This window comes from Penicillium canescens (genome assembly GCF_028828765.1).
Source record: "Penicillium canescens strain IBT 15451 chromosome Unknown utg000004l_segment0_segment0, whole genome shotgun sequence".
Taxonomy (NCBI): domain Eukaryota; kingdom Fungi; phylum Ascomycota; class Eurotiomycetes; order Eurotiales; family Aspergillaceae; genus Penicillium; species Penicillium canescens.
In genome coordinates this window covers 5587350-5610420 of record NW_026703966.1, presented here as the reverse complement: position 1 = coordinate 5610420, position 23071 = coordinate 5587350, and the positions used below count along the sequence as shown (strand labels likewise).

Below are 23071 nucleotides of genomic sequence, written 5' to 3'. Positions count from 1 at the left end.
TAAAAAAAGGAACTTGAAAAAAAGCATAAAAGTCCCCGACGAACAGCGATTCTACCCATGCTGTCACAATTCAATGTCACCCTTTTCAAGAAAAGAACAAATTTATGAGTCCCTGGAGCCGGCTCTTGGTCTCCTGAAATCTCCCATCAATCTCTATAGATCAGCTCCAACTGCTGTTCCTTTAATTGGGGAGGAAGTCACTGGTGCATAGGCTCACGTGCAAGCCATACTGCTGCTGGAAGGGGAAGAACAAAGATTGGTCTCTCGGGATATGCGAACCTTGGTGACGAAAGTTATCTTGATGACCTGTGTTGAAATGGGGACAACCACGGTGATACGGTGATAGTGGGAGAAGTCATTCGGTGTGCCGGCAAGCTATCTGGATAGAACGCCCAGCTCGGGCCAGAAGGAAGGCTCGAAATCACCTCACGGGGCGTCAGATTTATTGTCTCCTGCTGGAAAATCTTCTTCTTTTCCATTCGACTCTTTCCGGTCACGTAAAATGCCGTGCCACTGCCGAAAATCAACATGATGGTTAGCGCGCTAACGATGTATATGGTCAGTCGCAGCCCTCTGGGGTTTGACATCCAAACAGCTCAGCATCCCCAGTATCCTTTCCAGGCCTTTTCCTTTTTAGTCAGCACAGCTGGGCTTCGTATGCGGTGCGTCAGAGATGTCGGAGGTGGAGCCTTCGGATCTCAAAGACGAGGGGTTTTCATCGTTGATGTCGACTTGACTGGATGCTCTGGTCGCTTTTCAATGATGACCTTATCTGGGACTATTGTTAGCATGTTGTTTCTGTAATTTGTATAGATGTCTCCGTCACCTGGTGCGGGTATGTGATCATACCACATTGGATCAGAGTGAGGACTTTTTTGTTGTATGCCATGTTCACGCTGGTGATTTTGGATGAGAAATGGATCCTTTGTGCTTTCTGCTATATAAAAGCCGTTGTCGAGGATGGACAGCAGGATGAGATGAGGAAAGAAGCGAGATGACAAAAGACTAGAAGCGAGTTGACTCACCTGTAGTGACAAGGTTTGTTTATTATTCCCATTGAGGACAGAGGATCGCCGTAACGGGAATAACTGTGAACGTTGGAGTATGTCCTCTCCCAAAGAAAGGTTGTGCAGCCCCAAGCTTGCCTAGTCATCTTTTCATTCAGGGATCTGCTTCGGCATACGTGATCGTCCGCTTGATTTTAAGTTCTTGCTTCGACTCCTTCCTTATGCCGTCAGTATCAGCATGGTGTGTCAGAAATAAAGCTTGAGTTTGATGTACCGCAATTCCAATTCGGAGTCACCATATGATCATATATTGAGAATCGGGAATATCTTTGCAATAATAGGGAGTTGGATACTGCATGCCCAAACATTAAAAGCCGTCAAACGAAGGCACCCATACTGGCCACGGAACGAGATTTATCTGGCCTTTCATTGGCCGAACCTAAAATAAACTTTGTGCGGCTCATCTACTAAGCCCAATCGGTTTACATACATTTGGTCTAGTTTACACGACACATTTGCTTGTAGACGGATCCCACTTTCCTCACTCCTTGTACGCCAGCATTTCCCGGTTATCATCTTGCACCCGAGCGAATCTGTTCTTGGTTAGTCTCGAATAGAGGCAAGGTGAGGGAAATACATACTCCAAGAAAAGCCGGAACATATAGACTTCCATGTCTTCCTTTCTAAGAACCTTTTTGCCCATGTTCTCCCATTTTCAGCCATAGTCTGCGCAATGACTCGTCCAGTGTGATCATTTTCAAAATATCGGATCAACTCGGGAACTTCGTCCACATCCTTGTTGAGGGGCACATAATGGACCCATGGGACCAGGATATCTTGATGCCATTCACGAAAGATTGAGAGTTTCATGGGTAGACTCTTACTGCGCAGGAAGGCATAGAACCTTCCGCTGTATGCCCAGCCATCCATATCTAGTAAGTAGCGGTGCCGCCATGCTTCTTTCGGCCATTCGAAACTGGCTGGTTCTCCGAAGAATTCAATTTGTGATTTGCAGTCATCTTCGCAATAATCAATTTCCGTAAATTTGATGTTGAAATGGTCCCGGTATCTTTCTGAATGGATTTGTTCGAGAGCTCCATCATTACTGCCAAACTCACTACATGATGGCGCTGGCGATCTTGAGTTCGGTTTAAAGGTATATTGCGGTGAAGTAGGATGAGTCAAATTCCCCACAACTTGCTGTCGCAAAGAATGGCGCCAGGTATCTGCCTTTGTGTGGGCACCGCTGTTGCCTCCTCTCCAGTACAGTTGAGGTTTCTTGTCTTTCCATTCAGAGTCAATGTCCTCTTCATAAGACATTTTATCCATGTAGTACCACATCGATGGCATTGGAATATCTTGGAAAGAAGAAGGCGCTGACACAGAGAACACAGGAGCGATCTCATCCGTCAGCTTCAAAATATGTGGTGCCTTGAAGAGACCTACACGGTTCCGCAGCGAAGGGTTCCTGCATATATCGCTGAAGGCAGTGTGGTTGTAAACAAAACCCAGAGGCTGAACGGCGTACGAAGCTGTGTCATCTTGAGGGTCCCCGTCAAGTTTTCTCGCTGGAGTGTCTGCAGGACATGACATGCTCGAATAAACCCAATTTTCTTGTAGCGCCAGGTTGTTGTATCGAGTAGTCGAGACTGATGTGATCCACTCAGATACATATTCCCGCTTCGAAAATGTACCCCTTGGGGAGGATGCCTGAGCCAACTGATTCTGAGCTTCTCTACCAAGAGAGACCATCCGACTCAACTGTTCATGAGCAACAACAACTCGCGGCTCATCGTGAACATTGAACGCCATATCAATGTCTGGTAAATATTCCGCGAACTTGTCAATGATCATCTTCATTCCATCGCGCTGGTACCGTTCGCCAAAGACAGTGTAGATCGGCTTGCCGGCTCGTATCGACCAACCCATGAACATGTTATCCTTGTATCCAAGGTCTTGTCTTGTTCGTTCGCGGATCACGCTTGGAGAAACGCCCCAGAATGGAAGTAGTGCGTGGTAGATTATATCGAATTCATCTATTAGGACTGTCCCTCTGTCTGTGGCGAATTTGTACCACGCGTCAAAGTGAGGAGGTGGTGGCATGTTGTATCGACGTTTGTATTCAGCAATGGCCTCATTCAATGATTTTGATTGCCGTTTCACAGTTGTATCGAATGCGTTTTGGGCATTCCTCGTAAGTTGCAAAACAGGATGGGGACAAAGTCCTTCATCGGGAGTAGCCAGTATTGGAGGACTGAAGAACAAAAACATGGTTGTGATTGAAATTGCCGAAAGGACAATTATGCACATCCCTTTCCTATGGCAAGAGTGATAGTTCGCGGTCTTCCCTTTCCCTTGACCGAGCAGACCGTACGTCTCTTCATGCCATGCTGAACTGACGGTACCCAGCTATAAGATCGATTAGCGCTTGCTGTATAGTATTATATTGGAGGCGCGTGGCTCACCATCCAACGCCTGACACGGCGTAAATTTGATAGTATCATGTTCGTGATAATGTGGATAACCCAACCCCAGGCGAACGCAAATGCAGCACAGGCAACATCGGACCGAGACAAGGACGTGAGGGCGCAAAATCCCCTGAGTATTCCTTAATATCGACGGGAATGGTTGGCATGCTAATTCCAGAGAGGATTGAAGCCCCTGGACCCTTGCATGGGAGATCCGACGTGAGAGGCCACTACGTCACTGAGGCAGATTGGTCGATCATTTCCCATTTAGGAGTTATCTAACTCTAGCCTGAGTGCTCTATACAATGGAAGATGCGATGCTTTTGATAAAAAGTTGATTATGGCCTTTTGAAACAAGGAAGACATAGTATTAGCATGAAACCAGTCAGTCTGGTAGAATCTGCAAGAAAAAAGCAACCCCAATAGCGCCTATAATGCAGTCAGAAGTAAGCTGTGACGTCCAACCTCCTTGCCAGCAAAACCACCGTTAGTGAATGCGCCAGGGTATCCCATCCATCAATCAGAAATGCAAAAGTAACAAGGAAAGAACGCGAGTATTGCACACTTTGAACATCCCGGTTCCATCCCAGAAAAATGTAGCTAACAAAACAGAGGAGGAAAAAAAGGACTTCACGAAGCCCGGAAATCGTACATGCGGACTTGGTAGTCGTCGCCACCGGTGATAAACCGGCTATCACTGAGTCCAATGCAATTCACAGCAGCGCTATGTCCTTCGAAGGTATCCTGACAGGTGGGGACACGGGGATCCCAGATCTTCACCATGCGATCCATGCCGCCAGATGCAATCCGCAGGGTATCAGCAGAGAGAGCCCAGATACCCTCCAGGTGGCCAAAGAAGGTACGAAGGCATCTTCCGGTGCTGGTTTCCCACAAGCGAATAGTGGCATCTACACCGCTTGTGATGATGTAGCGCGGGGGCTCCAGGCGGCTTTCTTCTTGGTCGAAGGAAGAACCGAAAGACGAAGGTTGGATAGAGAGGGACTTGGCCTCTAAAATGGGAGAGAGGATATTGACAGCATCGCCATTTTGGGAGGATGTGCTGACGTGATCGTTCTCACAATCGGCGAGATGGCTTTCTAGCTCAATTTCGCGTGGCAATGCGATAACTTGCTGGACGGCTCCGATGTGGTTGTGGAACAGTCGGATGCAAGTCTTGGTATCCAAATCCCATAGGCGAGCTGCACCGTCATCACAGGCAGTCAAAACTGTACGCGAAGGAGTGTCGATCTTAACAGCATTAACTCCCTCTGGGTGAGGAAGCACAAAAGTGGACTTGTCCTTGAAATTCCAGATCTTAACTGTGCGGTCGACGGAGGCAGAAGCCAGAAGAGTGCAATCAAAGTGGAGGGCAATGACCGCTTCAGTGTGACCATTGTACTTGGAGATACATTCACCCGTACGCCAGTTCCACACTCTGATGCTGCGATCCAAGCTCCCGGTGATCAGCTTCGTGTCGTCAAACTGGAGACAACGCACCCCAGCAGTGTGGCCTCGGAGCGTTCGCAATTCTTCGCCGGTATCTGTGTCCCAAATCTTGATGGTGGCATCGTAGGATCCAGTCATCAAAATGTTGTCCTCGAATTGAAGGCACATGACACTGTCTCGGTGACCCTTGAACACTTTAACAGAGCAACGCTTGTGTTTCCAGTTCATGCCAACCACGAAGCGATCACGGTAGACATCCTTCCACGGACGGTACCGAGTCTTGAAATAACTCTCGTCCTCTTCAAGAGCTTGCGCGGGGGATGCACAGTGGCGTTTTGTCAGTGCAGTACTTTGGTCGTCAGAGTCAATCTTGCGCTTTCCACCGACAGGAGCCTCGACCGTCGAGCAAGACTCGTTGATCGTGTTCTCGGTGGATCCTCCGGCAGGCTGGTTGTGTCCCCAATTGGTAGCACGGAGCTCGATCTCACGCTTTGCCTCGCGCAAGCGTTTACGATCCAAAAGAGGAAGACCCCAGCCACACTTGTTACACTTGCGGCGAATATGTTGCTCACACATCCTATGCCAGACCACATCGTCATCAGCAAGGGCTCTCCAGCGATGAGACACTTGAGCTGCTCGGCAAAGGGACGCGGTATCGAGGTAACGAAGGATTTTGAAAGACAACTCTGGTGGAAGGGCGGCAAGAAAATCGATTCGGATCAGTTCGCGGACGCTGGCAGAGATGTAAGAGAGTTGAGGGAAGCAGCACTGGGCCAGGATTCCCTGGAGCATGAGAGTGCGCTGCTTGGCTGGAGCAGCGGAAAACAAGGACCAAACATGGGCGATGCCCTGCTGATCACTTTGAGGAAGTGTGTCCAGGTCGCTTTGCAGCCGGGTCATTGACTGCTCATCCGCCTGACGTCTACATTTCGAATCTGGTTGGTGACGGTAGCAGTAACTAGCGTTCACCGGGCGATGCTCAGCAGCAGTATTGATCTGGGAGCGCAAAGGCGCATATTGCCTCGGTTGGTACTTTGTCAGGAAAGACGCAACATTCTGCCTTGCCCGTTCCTCCAATGTCTGTGTGTCGGAGCCTTTGCGGGGCGGAGAGCGGTTGGAATCGGCATTTGCACTTGGGCCCACGGTGGCGGCAGGGGTCAGGGTTTGCTGTGCAAAGCGATTTTCCTGAGTGTCGGACATAGTTGTAGATCGGTTGCGAGGTTGAGGGGGAGGAGAACCGTTTTGAGTGAAGGTGACGGTTCCACCTATTGTGTACAGCGATAAGGACCAGGTGGCTTGTACGTGTCGGCGCTCGGAGATTGTTCCCAAGTGCAACACTGATCAGAGATGATAGCGAGGATGTCACTCTCAGGACAATACTCCGTCCGATATCCCAGGAAAGTCGGGGATTATATACTCGGGCGGATATGAGTACCCTGAGGAAAGGGAAGGTATATGATCGACACAGAACGGAGTTGCAGAAGTAGTTGCAGAAGCAACCGGGATCGCCGGAGACTTTAAACAAACGGGCGATTGCACAATCGTCGAGTTGCAATAGTCGCAATAGTTCGGATTTGGTTAGCTCGGCCACAACTAAGAGGGAATTGCGTGACGGAAGGCGAATTCGTGATCAGGGCGGTGTGCCACGTGACCCGGATTGCGACATCTCCGCCATCTCGCACATCAACACTTCCCCCAGTCTTCACTTCTCTTCTACTTATGATTCGCGCCCGATGTATCAGGCTGGGGTCTCAGACGGGATCACACCGCTAATCTCGGGCTGAAGCTACAGTGATCCTACAGTGGAGAAGACATCCTCGAGTCTAGCCGCAGACCCACTGGGTGAGACGCCTTTCTCTTCCCAGCTTTGTTTAGTGGAGAAGAGCTTATTGGTGTGCATCCCTGCATCCGGGGCTCCGTCCTTCATTTCCGCCTCCGTATCAGCTTGGATTCATATGGTCAACAAGTGCAAGTGATCTAGGCTTCCAACTGATAGTAGAATCCCGAATCCCTCCTTTTCGTAGCCTCCTTCGACCAAAGGCTTTCTGGCATTGAGAGCCGTGTCTGCTCACCCTGGTCTCACCCTGGTCTCACCCCATCGCCTTCACTGGTTGCCAAAATGTCGTCATCCGAGTCATCCGCATCATCGATTCCTCCTCCCGACGAGGAAAAGTCCATACCTCAGGTCGACAACCTGATCTCTTATCTACTGGGAGCCAAGCGGTCGCTTTCCTCGATAAACCATGTGTGGCGGGCGAACGAAATCGTGACTGCATCCCATTCGGCTTTGGAGGAGAGCGTCATTGTCTGCTCCCGGACAGGGTTTCTACGCCGAGGTCTCAATAATCAGCTGCGGTTGCTATACGACGTTCGTACCGAGGTGGAGGAAATCTCATACCGAGGTCGTGATGAGTTCTCGGCTGCCTTGAGAAACCTTGACGCTGCTGATGCTCGCCTCAAAGATACCCTGGATCTACTCCGTGGGACAATTGTTCACCCTTCATTCAGGCCCGGGGATGAAGTTCAGAAGACCCTCCACGACTTCGTGGATGAGCGAGGAGTGGCAGAGCTGCATGCGTCCTTGAAAGACTCAATAGACCGCACTAACACAGCACGAGCTGAATTGGACACATCCAATCGGGAGTTTGATGACGAGCTTCAAGCCACCAGGCAGTCACTTCGACATTACCACACAGCCACGAAATTCGCCTCATCCCGTGTCTCAATCTCGTCATCGACATCCTCTGCCTCGGATTCCGGCCTGCTCACCTTATCGTCGATGCCTGGTCAGATCCAATCATTGGAGGCCAACGCCCAAGAAATGGCCGGCCTGCTGGAATCCCTGGTTCGCCACTTTGACCTCTGCGTCACCGCGGTGAAACATACAGATGGTGGAGGAGCAGTCGCGCGATCTATCACGGGGGACATGCCCTCGGGTGTGGACCGCGGCACCGACGGGATGCCTAATATTGGGGCGGAAATCAATGCCAATTTGAACGCACCCCCGGATCCAATGACAGACGCTGAATACCAGGAAATGGTCGCTGTTATTATCAAGGATGCCCCTGAGGCAGATGATGTGGTAATGGAAATCCAAGATCGCATCACCGAGATGGAATCCATCTTTGAGCAAGTACAAGCACAGCGAGATGTGCTCTTGACTATTTCCAAAGCAACCGTTGAAGTGAACACCCATCTATCTTCCCTGGCCTCCTCTCGTCTACCTCGTTACATCTCCCAGGCACACAATTTCACAAGAGTATGGCACGAGGAAAACGACCGTATTAACACGGGTCTTGCAGAACTCTCTGACCTACACTCCCTCTATGATGGCTTCCTCAACGCCTATGATAGCCTTATGCTCGAGGTAGCTCGTCGAAAGCACGTCCGTCAAAGGGTGGAAAAGGTCCTCCGAGACACCCGGCACAAGCTGGACCAACTCCACGACGAAGACGCTGCCGCTCGGGATGCTTTTCGCGTCGACCAGGGTGATTTCCTTCCCTCGGACATCTGGCCTGGTGTTGGCCTAGCGCCCATGCAGGTGCAATTCCTCCGTCTGTCAGGTGGTCACCTCGACGGTAACCCTGCTCCAGGAGATATCCCTGAGCAATCCAGTGCTTACGAGTTGACCGATGCTGTCAAATCAGGGTTCCCAGATGACAGTGCCGAGGGGGAACATATCCCCAACTTGCCGAAAGACCTAATCGAGCAGGCATACGCGCGGGTCAAGGCGCGGCATAAGAGCGTTGCGTAAATTTACATGGCCAAATTTTGTGATCCCACACCGGCTCCCAATCTATCTATCCCACACACTGCTAATACCCGCCTTATTCCCATTACAGTACAGCGATGCATCATTTACCTCGGCGTCTTCATTTGGATCTTCTGCTATGCCCGCCGCATTATGTAATTACGGTGGAAATTGGAGATTAGGCTTGCTCCTTGCTACATTTAGCTACTATATCACAATCACGATGCGAGCTGGACTTGCAAATATGACCTAGATGATGAAAACCCAATAGGTCCGACCTGCCTTTTTTCCCCCCTCAATCCCCTGGTCGATCCAATCGATACTTCAGATGCATACTCCTCGAAGATGTAAGCACTGTGTATTCTGGATCTTGCCGGAGATTGAGGGATGATCGGTTTGGAATGACTTCCAAAGAGAGCTCTGATAGGTCATTGTCCGTCTCATCTTGTGAGTGATATATATAAGAATTTTGTTCTGGCTAAGTAACTTATCGTCTACTCGCACATGGTTCGCCATAAAATATATTTTTGCGTAGCAGATATATATATTGTCCCATTTTTATCTAGTGTAGACCAAGGTATCAAATGCCCAATGCTCCATCCATATATGCATTTCATCATCAAATCATGCCAAGCGGTTACTCACACAACGTGTAAAATATCGCAACGTGCACATGCAAAGAAAGATAAGAGAAGCGGCGCGCTTATTTCTTCTTCCTGGAGGACGAAGAGACAAGACGCTTCTTCATATGCTTGGGCATCTTGTTCGCTCGCTGCTCACGTTTCTCCTCCTTGACCTTTGCCTTGTGATCGCGCTTGGAGTCTTTGTCTTCGAAACGCTTGCCCCGAGGCGCCTTCTTCGCGAAAGGATCACTCTCGTCATCCTCCGAGTCGGATCCTGAGACAGAAACACCACCACTGGCATCAGAGGCGAGGTCTTCTTCTTCGACATCGGTCTTCTTCTTGCCACCAGCCAAGAGGTCGCCGTAGATAAGGTCGGCACCTTGGCCGTCACGGATGCGCTCGGCATCACGCTCCACATCGTACACCTGCTCTAGCGTCTGGGGAATGTATTGTTGACGGAAGACCGCAGTGTCGACATCCTCGGCCTCCTGCTGCTCTTCGTCACCCTCCTCACGGGCAATAAGAAGCTTCTCAATGGCAGCATTCATCTCTTCGCTTCCAGCGGCGATCTCAGTCGGGCCGTCAGGGGAGATGATGAACTGGAAGACAGTACGCTCAGGCAGCGTGAGAACATTCTTCCGGCGGAAGAAGTCGCTAACGTTCTTGATATCCATGCGCAGGAATTCCAAACTGCGAGGGTGGTCGTGCTCAACACTCTGACTGACATCGATGATGTAGAGACGCTCCTTGTGGTAGAGAATGTTATACTCGCTCAGATCGGCGTGGACTAGACGACAAGTCTGGTACATAACACGCATGTAACCCAACAATTCCATGTACAGTGCGCGCCAGCGAGTCTCGGGCTCGGGGATGTTGAAATCCACGTCCTTCAGGCGGGGAGCGCCCAGACCCTTGGAGCTACCAATGAATCCCATCACGAGAACATGGAGACGGAGGTAGATAGGCTCGGGACAGGGGATACCGGTAGCGTAGATTCTGCGCAGGTTACGCATTTCCTTCTCGGCCCAGAGTTTGACCATGGCGCGGTTGTTGCTCTTGTTGTATCCCTGACGGAAACGGAACTCGCCAGTCACGTACTTATCACGGTCCTTGAAGACCAAAATACTTGTCTTGTAGACCTTGATGGCACGGTGTAGCGGGGTAGCATCCTCGTCTTCCTGGGGGAAGGACATGGCGTGGTAGACGTTGGCTTCCTTTCCGGTAGACAGACATCCATGAATCTCCGAGACAAGTCCACGGTTGATCATCTGCAGCAAGAGCATTCGTGTACGAGGATCCAACACTTGTTCCGAGGTGGCTCGGTCAGCCTTATCTCCGCCCTTCTCAGCCTTGCCTGAGATACCAGCCTGCTGATCGTCGAGTTTGATCTTGCCAGCATGGCGAGTGAGCGACTTGACCTGGTCATCGATGGAGGCAGATGTGTTGACGGTAGGCTTCTGGGTGTTTGTCTTGGGATAGGTCCATTTCGGAATATTGGAGTCGGCAGCGAGATCGTTGATTTTGCGCTGGCGGTTGTAGGCCTTGGTGAGGTCGGAGTTATCGGAAGAGAGAATGTCCTCGCGATCCAATTCCTCCTCGAAAATATCCTCATAGTCCTCGTCGTAGTCATCGTCCTGCTCATCGGGCAGATCTTGCCCCGCTGCAGCGGAGTCTGCATTATCGGGGTTCACATAGCCCTCGTTGGGCACGTAGGTGTGGGATGGCGCAATACCATCAGCAATGCCAGTTGCCTGGCCAGTATTCTCGTTTGAAGCCATTCTGGATCTTCAATGTCGAGAAAGCAGAGACGTGAGTTCGTCCGTCCCCAAGGTTTTTTTTTTCTGTGGCCCAAATTTGGTTGACCGCCCGGCAGAACCCCGCGCCCAACGAGACGCGCGGATTTCGTTCCTCGCGTAGTCTCCCTGTCTGTCGCAACACACGCATCATTCACCTCGGACTTTCTTTATTCTTTGCCAGGGCATTCGTGACGCTGATACTCACGGCGCACATTTTCACTCTCTAACATTCGCGCCAGTCGCGTTATGCCGCGGGCGTTATAGGTGATTATCGCGTCGCGCGTATCCTAACGATGTATGTCAAGCAGATCATCATCCAAGGCTTTAAGAGGTATGGTGGCCCAAATGAACAACCACTGGGTTCTAAAAGCTATTTCTGACAAATACGATCTTTAGCTACAAGGACCAAACGGTCATTGAGCCATTCTCCCCAAACACAATGTTATCGTCGGCCGCAATGGTTCTGGCAAAAGTAACTTCTTTGCTGCCATTCGATTCGTCCTTAGCGATGCCTACACCCACCTCGGCAGAGAGGAGCGTCAGGCTCTCTTGCATGTATGTAGCTCGCCATTGATCCTATGCGTGGTTTACTGACCCCATGCAGGAAGGTTCCGGTTCTGCTGTGATGTCCGCTTACGTCGAGATCATCTTTGACAACTCCGATGATCGATTCCCCACTGGCAAGCCAGAACTTGTCCTCCGCCGTACTATCGGTATCAAGAAGGATGAATACACACTCGACCGCAAGAATGCCACTAAGAACGATGTCATGAACCTCCTCGAGTCGGCCGGCTTCTCTCGATCTAACCCTTACTATATTGTCCCCCAAGGTCGGGTCACCGCATTGACAAACATGAAGGACTCCGAACGATTGGTCCTGTTGAAGGAAGTGGCTGGTACACAGGTTTACGAGGCTCGTCGGTCGGAGTCTTTGAAAATCATGCACGAAACCAACAGCAAACGGACCAAGATTGACGAACTCCTTGACTATATCAACGAGCGACTTGCCGAACTCGAAGAAGAAAAGGATGAGCTTCGGAGCTACCAAGAAAAAGACAAGGAACGCCGATGCTTGGAATACACTATCTACTCGCTTGAACAGCAGGAAATCGGCAAGGTCCTCAATGAAATCGAGGAGCGACGACAGAATGGCGTTGAAGATGCAGACAACAACCGCGACCAATTCATTGATGGCGAGAAGGCCATGGCTCAGATTGATGCCGAGATCGCCGAATGCCGACAGCAGATTGAGTTTCTGAAGGTCGACAAGGCTCAACTGGAAGAGGAACGCCGTGAAACTTCCAAGATCCTGGCACAGAACGAACTGCAGGCCAAGTCTCTTTCTGACAACCAGGCTGCCGCCCAAGCCCTGAAATCCCGTTACGACGCTGATCTTACTTCTGTTCAAAACGCCATCAAGGAGCGCGAAGCTGAACACCAGGAAATCCTTCCTCGCTTCAATGCTTTGAAAGATCAAGAAGACACAGTGAAGTCGCAGTTGACAGATGCCGAAACATCTCGCCAGCGTCTGTACGCGAAGCAGGGCCGTAACTCACGCTTTAAGAACAAGTCCGAGCGCGACAAGTGGCTGAACATGGAAGTCAGGGAGAGTAACAACTCTATCAAAGCAGTCCAGAATGTGGTGTCTCAGACCAAGGAAGACATTCAGGAACTGGAAACCGAAATTGCTCGTCTGGAGCCGGAGACCGAACTGCTGCGCCAGCAGATCGATGGACGGGGTGACACGATGCACACTGTTGACCAACAAGTTCAAGATGCCAAAGACGAGAGAGACCGCTTGATGGACCAGAGAAAGGAGCTATGGAGAGAAGAGGCGAAGCTTGACTCTGTCCTTTCAAACGCATCGCAGGAGGTTGACCGTGCTGAGCGTAACCTCTCGTCAATGATGGATAATAACACCAGCCGTGGAACAGCAGCGGTGCGACGAATTAAGCGCCAGTATAACCTCGAAGGCGTTTACGGTACCCTGGCAGAACTTTTCGATGTCAACGATAGATACCGAACCGCCGTCGAAGTCACTGCAGGACAGAGCCTGTTCCACTACGTCGTTGACACCGATGAAACCGCCACAAAAGTCCTTGAGATTCTACAAAAGGAGAAGGCTGGCCGTGTGACATTTATGCCTCTGAACCGACTTCGCTCAAGGCCCTTGAACATGCCTCGCGCTAGCGACACAATCCCCATGATTGAAAAATTAGAGTATGACCCTGCATATGAGAGAGCCTTCCAGCACGTGTTTGGCAAGACAATTATTTGCCCCAACTTGCAAGTTGCGTCACAGTACGCTCGAAGCCATGGTGTCAACGCCATTACCCCAGAGGGTGATCGATCCGACAAGCGCGGTGCTCTGACTGGTGGATACCACGATTCACGCCAGTCCCGCCTAGACGCAGTCAAGGGTTTAGGGAAGTGGCGAGATGAGTATGAAACAAAGAGGAACCGCGGCACTGAGATCCGGAAGGAGCTGGAGAAGCTTGACCAGTTGATCACCAAGGCGGTTGGTGAATTGCAGAAGCTTGAGCAGGAGAGACACAATGTCCAGAACCGGAGTGGACCACTGCGACAAGAGTTGCGGGGCAAGCGTGACCAACTTCAGAACAAGAATGATACCCTCGACGCCAAGCGCCGCGCCCTTCGGAATGTGGAATCCAACCTGGCGGCTTTGAACGATCAGGTGAGCGCTTTCGAGGCGGAATTGTCGTCGCCGTTCCAGAAAGCCCTCACCAGTGAGGAAGAAGCTCGACTTGAGGCTCTGAGCAGCACGGTGCAGGATCTCCGCCGTCAATACCAGGAACTGTCTAGCCAGCGCAGTGAGCTTGAGGCACGGAAGTCGGTGCTTGAAGTTGAACTCCGGGAGAACCTCAACCCTCGCCTCGACCAACTACTCAACAGAGATGTTGAAATTGCCGACGAGGAAGTTCAGGGTAATCTGAAGGAGGTACAACGTGAAGTGAAGCGCCTTGGTCAGGCGTTGGAGAAGCTCAACACGCGCCTCAAGCAGGTGGACACCTCTATTGAGGAAGGCAATGCTCGTATTGTTGAACTGCAACAGCGCAATGCCGAAACCCGCCGTGAGATTGAAGATCTCGCTCGATCCATCGAGAAGCATCAGCGACGCATGGAGAAGAGTATGCAAAAGAAAGCAGCACTTACCAAACAAGGCGCCGAGTGCGCAGCCAACATTCGTGCCCTGGGTGTGCTTCCCGATGAAGCCTTTACGAAATACCAACACACCGACTCCAATACTGTCGTGAAAAAACTCCATAAGACAAACGAGGCCCTTAAGAAATATTCTCATGTCAACAAGAAGGCCTTTGAGCAGTACAACAGTTTCACCAAGCAACGTGAGACTTTGACCTCGCGTCGGTCCGAGCTGGACGCCTCGCAAAAGTCTATCGATGATCTTATTTCCGTCCTTGATCAGCGCAAGGACGAGGCCATTGAGCGAACATTCAAGCAGGTCTCTCGCGAGTTCCACAACGTTTTCGAGAAGCTGGTTCCGGCCGGCCGTGGTCGCCTCATTATCCAGCGCAAGACGGACCGCACCGCGCGACCAGAAGATGATGTCGACTCCGATGATGAGGAAGCTCGCCAAAGTGTCGAGAACTATGTCGGGGTTGGCATCAGTGTCAGCTTTAATAGCAAGCATGATGATCAGCAGCGGATCCAGCAGCTGAGTGGTGGACAAAAGAGTAAGCATTTCCATCTAACCCAGCCTCGATTCATATCTAACAATCCTACAGGTCTTTGCGCCCTTGCCCTCGTGTTCGCCATCCAAGCTTGCGATCCCGCACCATTCTACCTCTTCGACGAGATCGATGCCAACCTGGACGCCCAGTACCGAACCGCTGTCGCCCAAATGCTCAAGTCGATCTCGGATTCCACCAACGGACAGTTCATCTGCACTACCTTCCGCCCTGAGATGCTGCACGTCGCGGAGAAGTGCTACGGAGTCAGCTTCCGACAGAAGGCTAGTACGATTGATGTGGTCTCCCGAGAGGAGGCACTGAAATTCGTAGAGGAGCAGAAGTCGTGAAGAGAATTTCCTTTGCTCTGTATATTGTAATCATTGCTTCGGTGGATGGGCTGGCGCATGATACCGGATTTTTTTCTATGTGATTCCTTTTATTCTTTCGAAAGTAGTGTGTAGGATCGAGTAGTTCATGTCGGAGCAATTGCTGTCTTTCATCATTAAAAGCCAAGTTAATTGAAATGCGTGTAGTCTATGATACGCTGATGCAAGCCTGATCAACAAGGCAGAAACCCGGGGAATCAAGCCTCGCCCGACCATTCGAACAAGATATCCTCGGGCACATCACGAACAAGAATGTGAACATGTTCCAAAGCCCTCACACTCTGCAGGCCAACCCAGTTCTTAAACCACAAGACATGTGAAGCAGCATCCGAGGTAATTCTCGGATCCTTAGCCAATCGATCCACGAAAGTCTGTTGAACAAACGTGTCGATCAACAACCTTGATTCATCCGTCAAATGGCCCTCCTCAGATTTGACCGCAATCGGTGTACGCAACCAAACAACCAGATGCGAAATGCCGGGCGTCAACCCATACGGCCAGTCATTGCGGAGAATCTTGTAGTCCTCGGGATCGGCAAAGGGACGCGGGTTCTTGAACGCAGCCACAGGACGTTGAATAGCCGCAGAGCCGGCACTATCTAGCGGCATTTGCCACTGCAGTCGCCGTTGGCAAATGTAGTTCATGATCGACCCATATTGGGCTTTGGTGTCTGCGCTCCACGCTAAATATCGGCGCAGATCGGAAGGCTTCCGCCTGAAGGCGCCGAGATCATTCCGGGCTGTTGTGCGTGAGGGGAGCCCAATTTGGAGAGGGAGAGAGACATACCGATGATGTCCTTGAGGTCTTCCCAGTCGTGGTATACAAACTCCTCATCGGTCATGGCCAGGAGTTGGTGGTCGAGGTCAGTGAGATTGAAAGCAGGCGTCATATTAGCTACAGCCATAACAATACTGTACTTTGCAGAATAGATAGAAAGATTAGAATAAACAAAAGAGAAGTAAATATCCCGCGGGGTAACTCGAAAGGGTATCAAAATCCGTTGGGGTTCCGCCCGTCACTTCTCTCCGCTCTCTTGACTTTCTTGACTTCCTTCTCTTCTCTTCTCTCTTTACCCTCAACCTTCTCTCCAGTGTCACCATGAGGTAAATTGCCCTGTTCCTGTTCCGTTCCGGTTCCGGTTCTGTTCTGATCTCGGCTGATTATCTTAGTCTCGCCACTATCGGAACGGCCCTTGCGCCCTCCGTCCTGCTTGTCGCAGGTGTTTACGCCATTAAGCCCGAATTCGTCTCTTATGCTGTCGCTGTCGCGGGTGTTCTCGCTGCATTCCTGGCCCTCAGAACTTGTTTGTCAACTGTCGGCTAATTACCGAGGAATTGAGCTAATACCGTGTAGCGGCACCCCGGAAGGTCCTGAATCCCACCGAGTTCCAGAACTTTGTTCTCAAGGAGAAGAACGAGATCTCCCACAATGTCGCCATCTACCGTTTCGCCCTGCCGCGTCCCACCGATATCCTTGGTCTCCCCATCGGCCAGCACATCTCTCTCGCCGCAACCATCGCCGGCCAACCCAAGGAGGTGGTCCGCTCCTACACCCCCATCTCTTCCGACAACGAGGCTGGCTACTTCGACCTGCTGGTCAAGGCCTACCCCCAGGGTAACATCTCCAAGTACTTGACCGGTCTCAAGGTCGGCGACACCATGAAGGTCCGCGGTCCCAAGGGCGCCATGGTCTACACCCCCAACATGTGCCGCCACATTGGTATGATCGCCGGAGGCACTGGTATTACCCCCATGCTCCAGGTCATCGAGGCCATCATCCGCAACCGTCCCCGCAACGGTGGAAACGACACCACCAAGGTCGACCTCATCTTCGCCAACGTCAACCCGGACGACATCCTGCTCAAGGAGAAGCTTGAGAAGCTGGCCAAGGAGGACGAGGGATTCCGCGTCTACTACGTCCTCAACAACCCTCCCGAGGGCTGGACCGGCGGTGTCGGCTTCGTCACCCCCGACATGATCAAGGTATGTTGTGCGTCCTGGCTGTGTGGCTGTGACCGTACTAATTAGACTTTAGGAGCGCCTCCCCGCCCCCGCTGCCGATGTCAAGATTCTCCTCTGTGGTCCTCCCCCCATGGTCAGCGCCATGAAGAAGTCCACCGAGGCTCTTGGATACACCAAGGCCCGGCCTGTCAGCAAGCTCGAGGACCAGGTCTTCTGCTTCTAGGGTCCCGGATCAACAAAAGTTGTTACTTTCGAGCCGTGCATGCTTTCTGTGTGAGTTATTGAAATACAGGATTGGTGAGCTGCTGCAGAGCAGTTTATCTGGTGTATATCTGTCTGGAATGGTTAGAGGTGTCTATAGAACCCCAGCTGGGGAGATAAAAGATGTCTTTCGGATCCTTGATGTCTGATTTATTAATCTTGATTTCGGTTCTAATATCTATTTTCCCACTGTTATTGACTGTACAAATTATCAGAGTCTATTCCAATTCGCCTTGATTCTTGATCTGATAGAAGACCACTGCAATGTAGGACACGCCACGGCACGTGCCATAATTGCCCTGGAACTGTTGGCTGGTTTGTACTTTTATGACTGGTAGATCGATGTTTATATTGATCTCTCAGCATTGTCCTTCACCGAATCCTCGATATACTACGAACGAGGTTCACCATCTACAATGGTATCGCTTGACCTACCCCAGTCCACAATCACCGTCGAGGTTTCCCTCATCGATTCGTAGGTTGCTTCACACATTCCGCCTTACCCATCAGCTCCTACATACAGGGTACCCGCTTAGAATTCCCAGCTCGGCAGTTCATAACTCAGAGATCCAAGGCTATGACTGTCTAGCAGTGCCCTCGTACTCTTTTCTCGTCACGCACCCGTCCGGCCAGCGTCCCATGCGACCTATCCATCCGAGACGACTACCACAACCTCGCGCCGAGGTTTGCCGAGCGCTGCACGAGCACAGCAAGTGGTGGCTGGAAGATACATTCGCCGCATGGCATCTCGGACATCCTAGTCGATAATGGGACACCCCTGGACGAGGTCAACGCCATCATCTGGTCGCACTTCCATTTTGACCACAACGGTGATGCATCCTTATTCCCCAGCTCCACCGATCTGATCGTGGAACCAGGTTCACCAGCAGCCTCACTCCCGGATGGCCAGAGCAAGCTTATTCCCCGGTCAAATCTGATGACTGGAAGGTGCGCACGCTGCAGGGAATCAACTTCGATGATGGCCAGAAAAGGCTGACGATTGGGCGCTTCCCTGCGGTGGATTGGTTTGAGGATGGAAGCTTCTATCTGCTCCATACCCCTGCAGAGCATCTGGTGGGGTTAGCCCGAGTGCAGTCTGATTCCTTTTTCCTCATGGGTGCGGTGAGTGATGCTAGCTATAGCTTCTATTTTGGGGGGTTTGGGAAGCGGGTGGTAAAAGAAGACGGAAAGTTGACATATGCCAACCTGATCGACATAGGCTCGTGACTACATGACTCGGCAATATTGATTGAGGTGAAATACACGATCAATGGTAACATGCGAAATCCAGCCCGAATTGGCCACATAAACCAATGGGGATTCAACGAAGTCCTCCGTTCCTGATCTACTGGCTTGAAGCCAAAAATTTTGATAGATCACAAAGCCACCGACGACCATTGAACGTGACAATTAATCCCAGTCAATCACGCTTGTCCCACAATTTTCCGAATCACTAGATCTACACTAGGAAATTTGCTATTGGACACGAGGCTGTCCCACTCCCGCGGCACATCGCACCCCTGTTCGCAGGATCCGCTATAACTTCAGCTCGCTAAGATGCAACTTTAGCACCGAGTACGCAACCAGTATGCAGTATTCAATCTTGAGATTCCCGCGATGTGCAGCCCGTTCTCGACCCCCTTGATCCAGGATGATTGCCAAGGCTGCGCGTGGTTTTAACATTGACCTTGCACAGTTTACATTCCATTGGCGGATTATATTGATTGAACTCAATCAATCTTGTCTGTCTTGTGCTGATTGTCCATTTACGCTGTATTACTAAAGTTGCAAGCACAAAAGTCCTTGTATAGAAAAGTCATTAGAGTGAATTATAAAGAGTGTAGGCATAAACACATAAAGGCACAGTAGAACCACACACTTCAAGTCCGATTCTGCTCCTTGAAATGCGACATCTCCATCCAGCCTTCTGGATCACCATTATGGCTAAGGATAGTATGAGGCGTCTCAGGCTCCTCCCCGAATCTCGAAAGCGAGTCTGCGGAAGAAGACGGGCCTGCCGTTGTAGCTGACGCCGCAGCGCCCTTCTGAGAAGAAATAGAAATAGTAGTCGTGACAATCGGCGGCGCAACTGATTGGTTTCCTCGAGTTGTAGAGCCGTAATTGCCATAATAGCCATTTTGCCTGTATTGAGGCTGGCTGCGGTTCGCTGTGGATCTGATGAAGCGATGGGTCAACGGCCGGAAGAGTGGCCATACGGGTGGAATTGACATTGTGATGAGGACGATCCATTCTTCGACTTCGCCCCAGCGAAAGAGTATGCCCACTCCATCTGTTATCATGTTAGCGATTGCTTGGTTTGGGTAGATGTTGCGGCTTACAGGATGAGTCTTCGCTCATGATGAACTTGGCAGCCCATGTTCTAACAATTGCAGCAGCGCCGGCGAATACACCGCATCCCATGAGGAAACTCAGACCCCATTTTAACTTCTTGTCGATACGTAGGGGTACCAGCATTGTGATTGGGATGATGGCGAGGTAGATATCCGAGATGGCGGCCACGGCACCGACAAAGTAGGTATAGTATACACTCTTGCCGTGGTCACATTGACTCTGGCGGAGGGGATCCCATAGAGCACTGGGAGGACTGCATTGAAACCAGACCAGGAGGACTTGGGGGATGTTCACGATAATATTCAAAGCAGCGACGACGATGAGACTGCGGCGGATTTTGGGATCTATATGACGCAGGGCGTTAGCTGTGCTAGCGAAATAGTTAGATGATACATACTGCTCTGTGAGTTCATCTCAATCAAAAATGCAGCCACCGCGACCTTGCCGGTCGGAATCGCTAGGTTGAAGAAAAAGACCGTGATCCATGTGAATAGAAGGAAGTTGTGTAGTTCGCCGACTTCTTGAACGATGGTGATGTGGTTCCCTAGGCCGTGGAGAATAGAAAGAATACCGAAGATTTGAGTGAGAGTAGTAAATAGCTGTTGTCTGTTAGTGGAGCAACTTTTGTATAGATCAAGATCCATACCCAAGCCACGAGAGACCATATCAATGCCGTGGTTCCAAATTTGTTCATACGGAGACGAACATAAACCCGCAGCACCATAAAAACAGTCGCAACTGTACCCAAAGCAATACCCAAGCGCAAGTCGCTGGGGCCGCGACCACCGTACGCGGGGAAGCTTTCATGAAGACCCATGCTAAAAGGAGTGAAAAGGACAGGTAAAGACCGAAACGAGAGCCATTCTCGAACAAAAAGGAACACCGCTCGAGCGCACAGCGCACGATGGCCTATATGTATTGACACCACCACGCAAAGTCGGCCCCGAGGCTCCAAGTGGAGGCCCCCATCCGTGGATCGCGTTCACCTACATGTACAGCAATGGACGTGCTAAATCCGATTTGTACAAGCATATAGTGGGGAATGAGGACAAGACAGAAACAAAAGGCTTAATTGGCAACAGGCAGGCGGCCTAGTCCGATCAAGTGGGGAATTCATAGCGAAACTGGCAATGCTACAGTTTATATCCATTGGTTCACGACGCCACTAGTATTTTGTCTGATATAGCGTGGATGGGCCATTGAGAGCCGATATATCCGCTATTTTGTCATTTACTTGTACAGGACTGTACACAGAAAATCTCACTTGCCGATCGCTGTCATTGTAGGGAACCTGTTCAATAGTGCCCTAATCCAACCACTGGGCTACTCGTATCTCCGGCCGATCCTGGAAGAAATAGGCAGCTGATCCCTGAAGATCTTTGCTGTGTTCTTGCTGCGTCTGTCAGGGTTCTGGGCGGTCAATGCATCGGGTATTCCTACCCCTGAGTGGTTATAGGAGGGCTGCCAGGTACCATGTCGCGGTCAGACAAAGTATGGGGAAATGTAAACTTGGACTATAATTTAAGTTAAAATTTAATGAACACGAGCTGCGCCAATAAAAGGACCATACATAGAATTGAACTCTAAATAACCGATACCCGGCAATATTAAAATATGAATATCCTCTCAGCCGCGCGTTCTCTATGGAGCATATCTTTCATGTCTCAGTAGTAAGCACAAATCTTGAACTCCTCGCTGAGTATCGTGAGGGAATATCTATAGGACGTAAGAACTTGTGTAAACTCACGTCCAAGCCGTGGGACTCTGGGGTCCAACACTCGATCAGTAAAGACCAAACGGCCAGTGTCGACGATGGATTCATCTTAAGTAGAGCTAGCAAGCGGGGTAGCACAGACATGCAGCTCATCGGACGACGCGGTAGTCTTGAGGAGCAACGGTTCAGGGGAGGAGTCTGAAGAGAGTGAGAGCTCACGAAGACGGTTTCTTGGTCCGGACGAAAGAGAGGTGGGAGGAGAGAGAAACGTGAGCGAGAAAAGAAGAAATACGCGACGCTACACAACGATATTTGCAACTGGGCGTAATAAATACAGTCAACATCAATACGGCCACGGAAAATTTTCGCCTTACAAAATGACAAGTAATATGACTAACATTATATCAAATATGTAAGAGGTAGCGTGCTAGATTCCAAGCTTCCCTGCTCAATGAACCTCAATCAATCCTGCTATCATAGCCAGGAAACTCTCACGATATTCACTTGGCGTGGTCGTAATTGTCATGGGACCCTGTCGACCAATGACATTAAATGTCTGCACCACACCCGAAAGTGCTTGAGCTTGCAACTTGTGTCGGGCATAGAAGAAGTCGAGCACAGATGCGCGATACTTCCACTGTCCATCAGCGGATAAAAGTCCTGTCCTCCAAGGACTCGCTCGTCCTCGAACTGTGGGCTCTGATGAGGCAGGTATCCGCACTAGGAACAACGAGTAGTCTACCGCATTGGCGTCCTGTAGGAATTTGGTATCGTCCTGGATTGACTTCCAGAATTTCTCGTAGTCCGCACGCCAGAGGCGGAGCTTGTCGTTGAAAGTATCTGCCAGCTTGTTGAGGGTTCCTTCGCTCACAAGAGGCTCTGGTACTAGGTCACGCTCGGGGTAAAAGTAGTCAATCGGCTTCAAGTCGTAGGTCTCCCATCTTTCAGCTGCTGGGTCTTCATCTTGACCGCAAAGTGCGTTTTCCATAATTATATGACGGGCTGGAGTGCAACCAAAGATCGTTCCAAGAGTAACGTAAGGTGCAATAATATAGTCTGTGATCCAAACCAACAATGAATCTGGATGCTGAGACATATATTCATAATATGGCTGAAGGAGATCTCCTTCGAAGAACGAATACTCGAAATGTCTTGGCAGACTTTTTATAAGGAATTGTGCATCGAGAGTTGAGAAGAATGTCTAGATTCCAGGTCAGAAAAGGTAGTCAGTATACTGTATACTTGGTGCCTTACCGAGCCCGAGTAACCCAAGTCACCCATCGCCTTCAACGGTGGTTGCCCACTTGTTGTATGAAAGCTTCCCTTGTATTCATCTTCGTCAAACTGCCAGACATCCTGGCGCAGTTGTTCAAATACTATCTTCTCATGGCGGACAAGCTTAATGCGGTACACGGAGAAGAAGGCCAACAATTTGCCTAGGGCGGTCTTCTTGAATCGGTCCGGCTCACGAGTCAACGCAGACTGGATAGACTTGGATAATGACGATTGGCGACGACTGGTGCCCATATTAATTCTGGGTTTGGGCTTATGTAGAAGCTGATGACATGTGTAGAAATAAACAGGTATATATAAGGA

General features: G+C 50.5%; 10 protein-coding genes across 10 annotated transcripts; 4 read left to right on the top strand and 6 right to left on the bottom strand.

Moving 5' to 3' along the window:
- Positions 1 to 1548: 1548 nt before the first annotated feature.
- On the bottom strand, positions 1549 to 3475 carry N7446_007446 (Lipopolysaccharide-modifying protein; the record flags this gene model as incomplete). Its single annotated transcript, XM_058516191.1, has 3 exons — positions 1549 to 1600; positions 1699 to 3416; positions 3473 to 3475. The coding sequence occupies 3 exons, from the start codon at positions 3473 to 3475 to the stop codon at positions 1549 to 1551; spliced, it is 1773 nt and encodes a 590-aa protein (XP_058373369.1).
- A 630-nt stretch (positions 3476 to 4105) lies between these two features.
- Positions 4106 to 6121, bottom strand: N7446_007445 (F-box/WD repeat-containing protein; the record flags this gene model as incomplete). Its single annotated transcript, XM_058516190.1, has 1 exon — positions 4106 to 6121. One exon carries the CDS (start codon positions 6119 to 6121, stop codon positions 4106 to 4108), a length of 2016 nt encoding a protein of 671 aa, XP_058373368.1.
- Positions 6122 to 7040: 919 nt separating this feature from the next.
- On the top strand, positions 7041 to 8675 carry N7446_007444 (autophagy-related protein 17; the record flags this gene model as incomplete). Its single annotated transcript, XM_058516189.1, has 1 exon — positions 7041 to 8675. The coding sequence occupies one exon, from the start codon at positions 7041 to 7043 to the stop codon at positions 8673 to 8675; it is 1635 nt and encodes a 544-aa protein (XP_058373367.1).
- A 700-nt stretch (positions 8676 to 9375) lies between these two features.
- On the bottom strand, positions 9376 to 11073 carry N7446_007443 (serine/threonine-protein kinase RIO1; the record flags this gene model as incomplete). Its single annotated transcript, XM_058516188.1, has 1 exon — positions 9376 to 11073. One exon carries the CDS (start codon positions 11071 to 11073, stop codon positions 9376 to 9378), a length of 1698 nt encoding a protein of 565 aa, XP_058373366.1.
- A 311-nt stretch (positions 11074 to 11384) lies between these two features.
- On the top strand, positions 11385 to 15148 carry N7446_007442 (chromosome segregation protein SMC; the record flags this gene model as incomplete). The annotated part of the gene is made up of 4 exons (XM_058516187.1): positions 11385 to 11422; positions 11488 to 11650; positions 11696 to 14804; positions 14856 to 15148. The coding sequence occupies 4 exons, from the start codon at positions 11385 to 11387 to the stop codon at positions 15146 to 15148; spliced, it is 3603 nt and encodes a 1200-aa protein (XP_058373365.1).
- A 236-nt stretch (positions 15149 to 15384) lies between these two features.
- On the bottom strand, positions 15385 to 16091 carry N7446_007441 (GIG1 family protein; the record flags this gene model as incomplete). The annotated part of the gene is made up of 2 exons (XM_058516186.1): positions 15385 to 15926; positions 15974 to 16091. 2 exons carry the CDS (start codon positions 16089 to 16091, stop codon positions 15385 to 15387), a joined length of 660 nt encoding a protein of 219 aa, XP_058373364.1.
- Positions 16092 to 16285: 194 nt separating this feature from the next.
- N7446_007440 (cytochrome b5 reductase family protein) lies at positions 16286 to 17371 on the top strand (the record flags this gene model as incomplete). Its single annotated transcript, XM_058516185.1, has 4 exons — positions 16286 to 16290; positions 16357 to 16490; positions 16541 to 17169; positions 17222 to 17371. 4 exons carry the CDS (start codon positions 16286 to 16288, stop codon positions 17369 to 17371), a joined length of 918 nt encoding a protein of 305 aa, XP_058373363.1.
- Positions 17372 to 17825: 454 nt separating this feature from the next.
- On the top strand, positions 17826 to 18636 carry N7446_007439 (metallo-beta-lactamase superfamily protein; the record flags this gene model as incomplete). The annotated part of the gene is made up of 3 exons (XM_058516184.1): positions 17826 to 17884; positions 18043 to 18357; positions 18402 to 18636. The coding sequence occupies 3 exons, from the start codon at positions 17826 to 17828 to the stop codon at positions 18634 to 18636; spliced, it is 609 nt and encodes a 202-aa protein (XP_058373362.1).
- Positions 18637 to 19289: 653 nt separating this feature from the next.
- On the bottom strand, positions 19290 to 20578 carry N7446_007438 (uncharacterized protein; the record flags this gene model as incomplete). The annotated part of the gene is made up of 4 exons (XM_058516183.1): positions 19290 to 19699; positions 19749 to 20105; positions 20159 to 20360; positions 20408 to 20578. 4 exons carry the CDS (start codon positions 20576 to 20578, stop codon positions 19290 to 19292), a joined length of 1140 nt encoding a protein of 379 aa, XP_058373361.1.
- A 1345-nt stretch (positions 20579 to 21923) lies between these two features.
- On the bottom strand, positions 21924 to 23002 carry N7446_007437 (phosphatidylinositol phosphate kinase family protein; the record flags this gene model as incomplete). The annotated part of the gene is made up of 2 exons (XM_058516182.1): positions 21924 to 22676; positions 22730 to 23002. The coding sequence occupies 2 exons, from the start codon at positions 23000 to 23002 to the stop codon at positions 21924 to 21926; spliced, it is 1026 nt and encodes a 341-aa protein (XP_058373360.1).
- Positions 23003 to 23071: the final 69 nt, after the last annotated feature.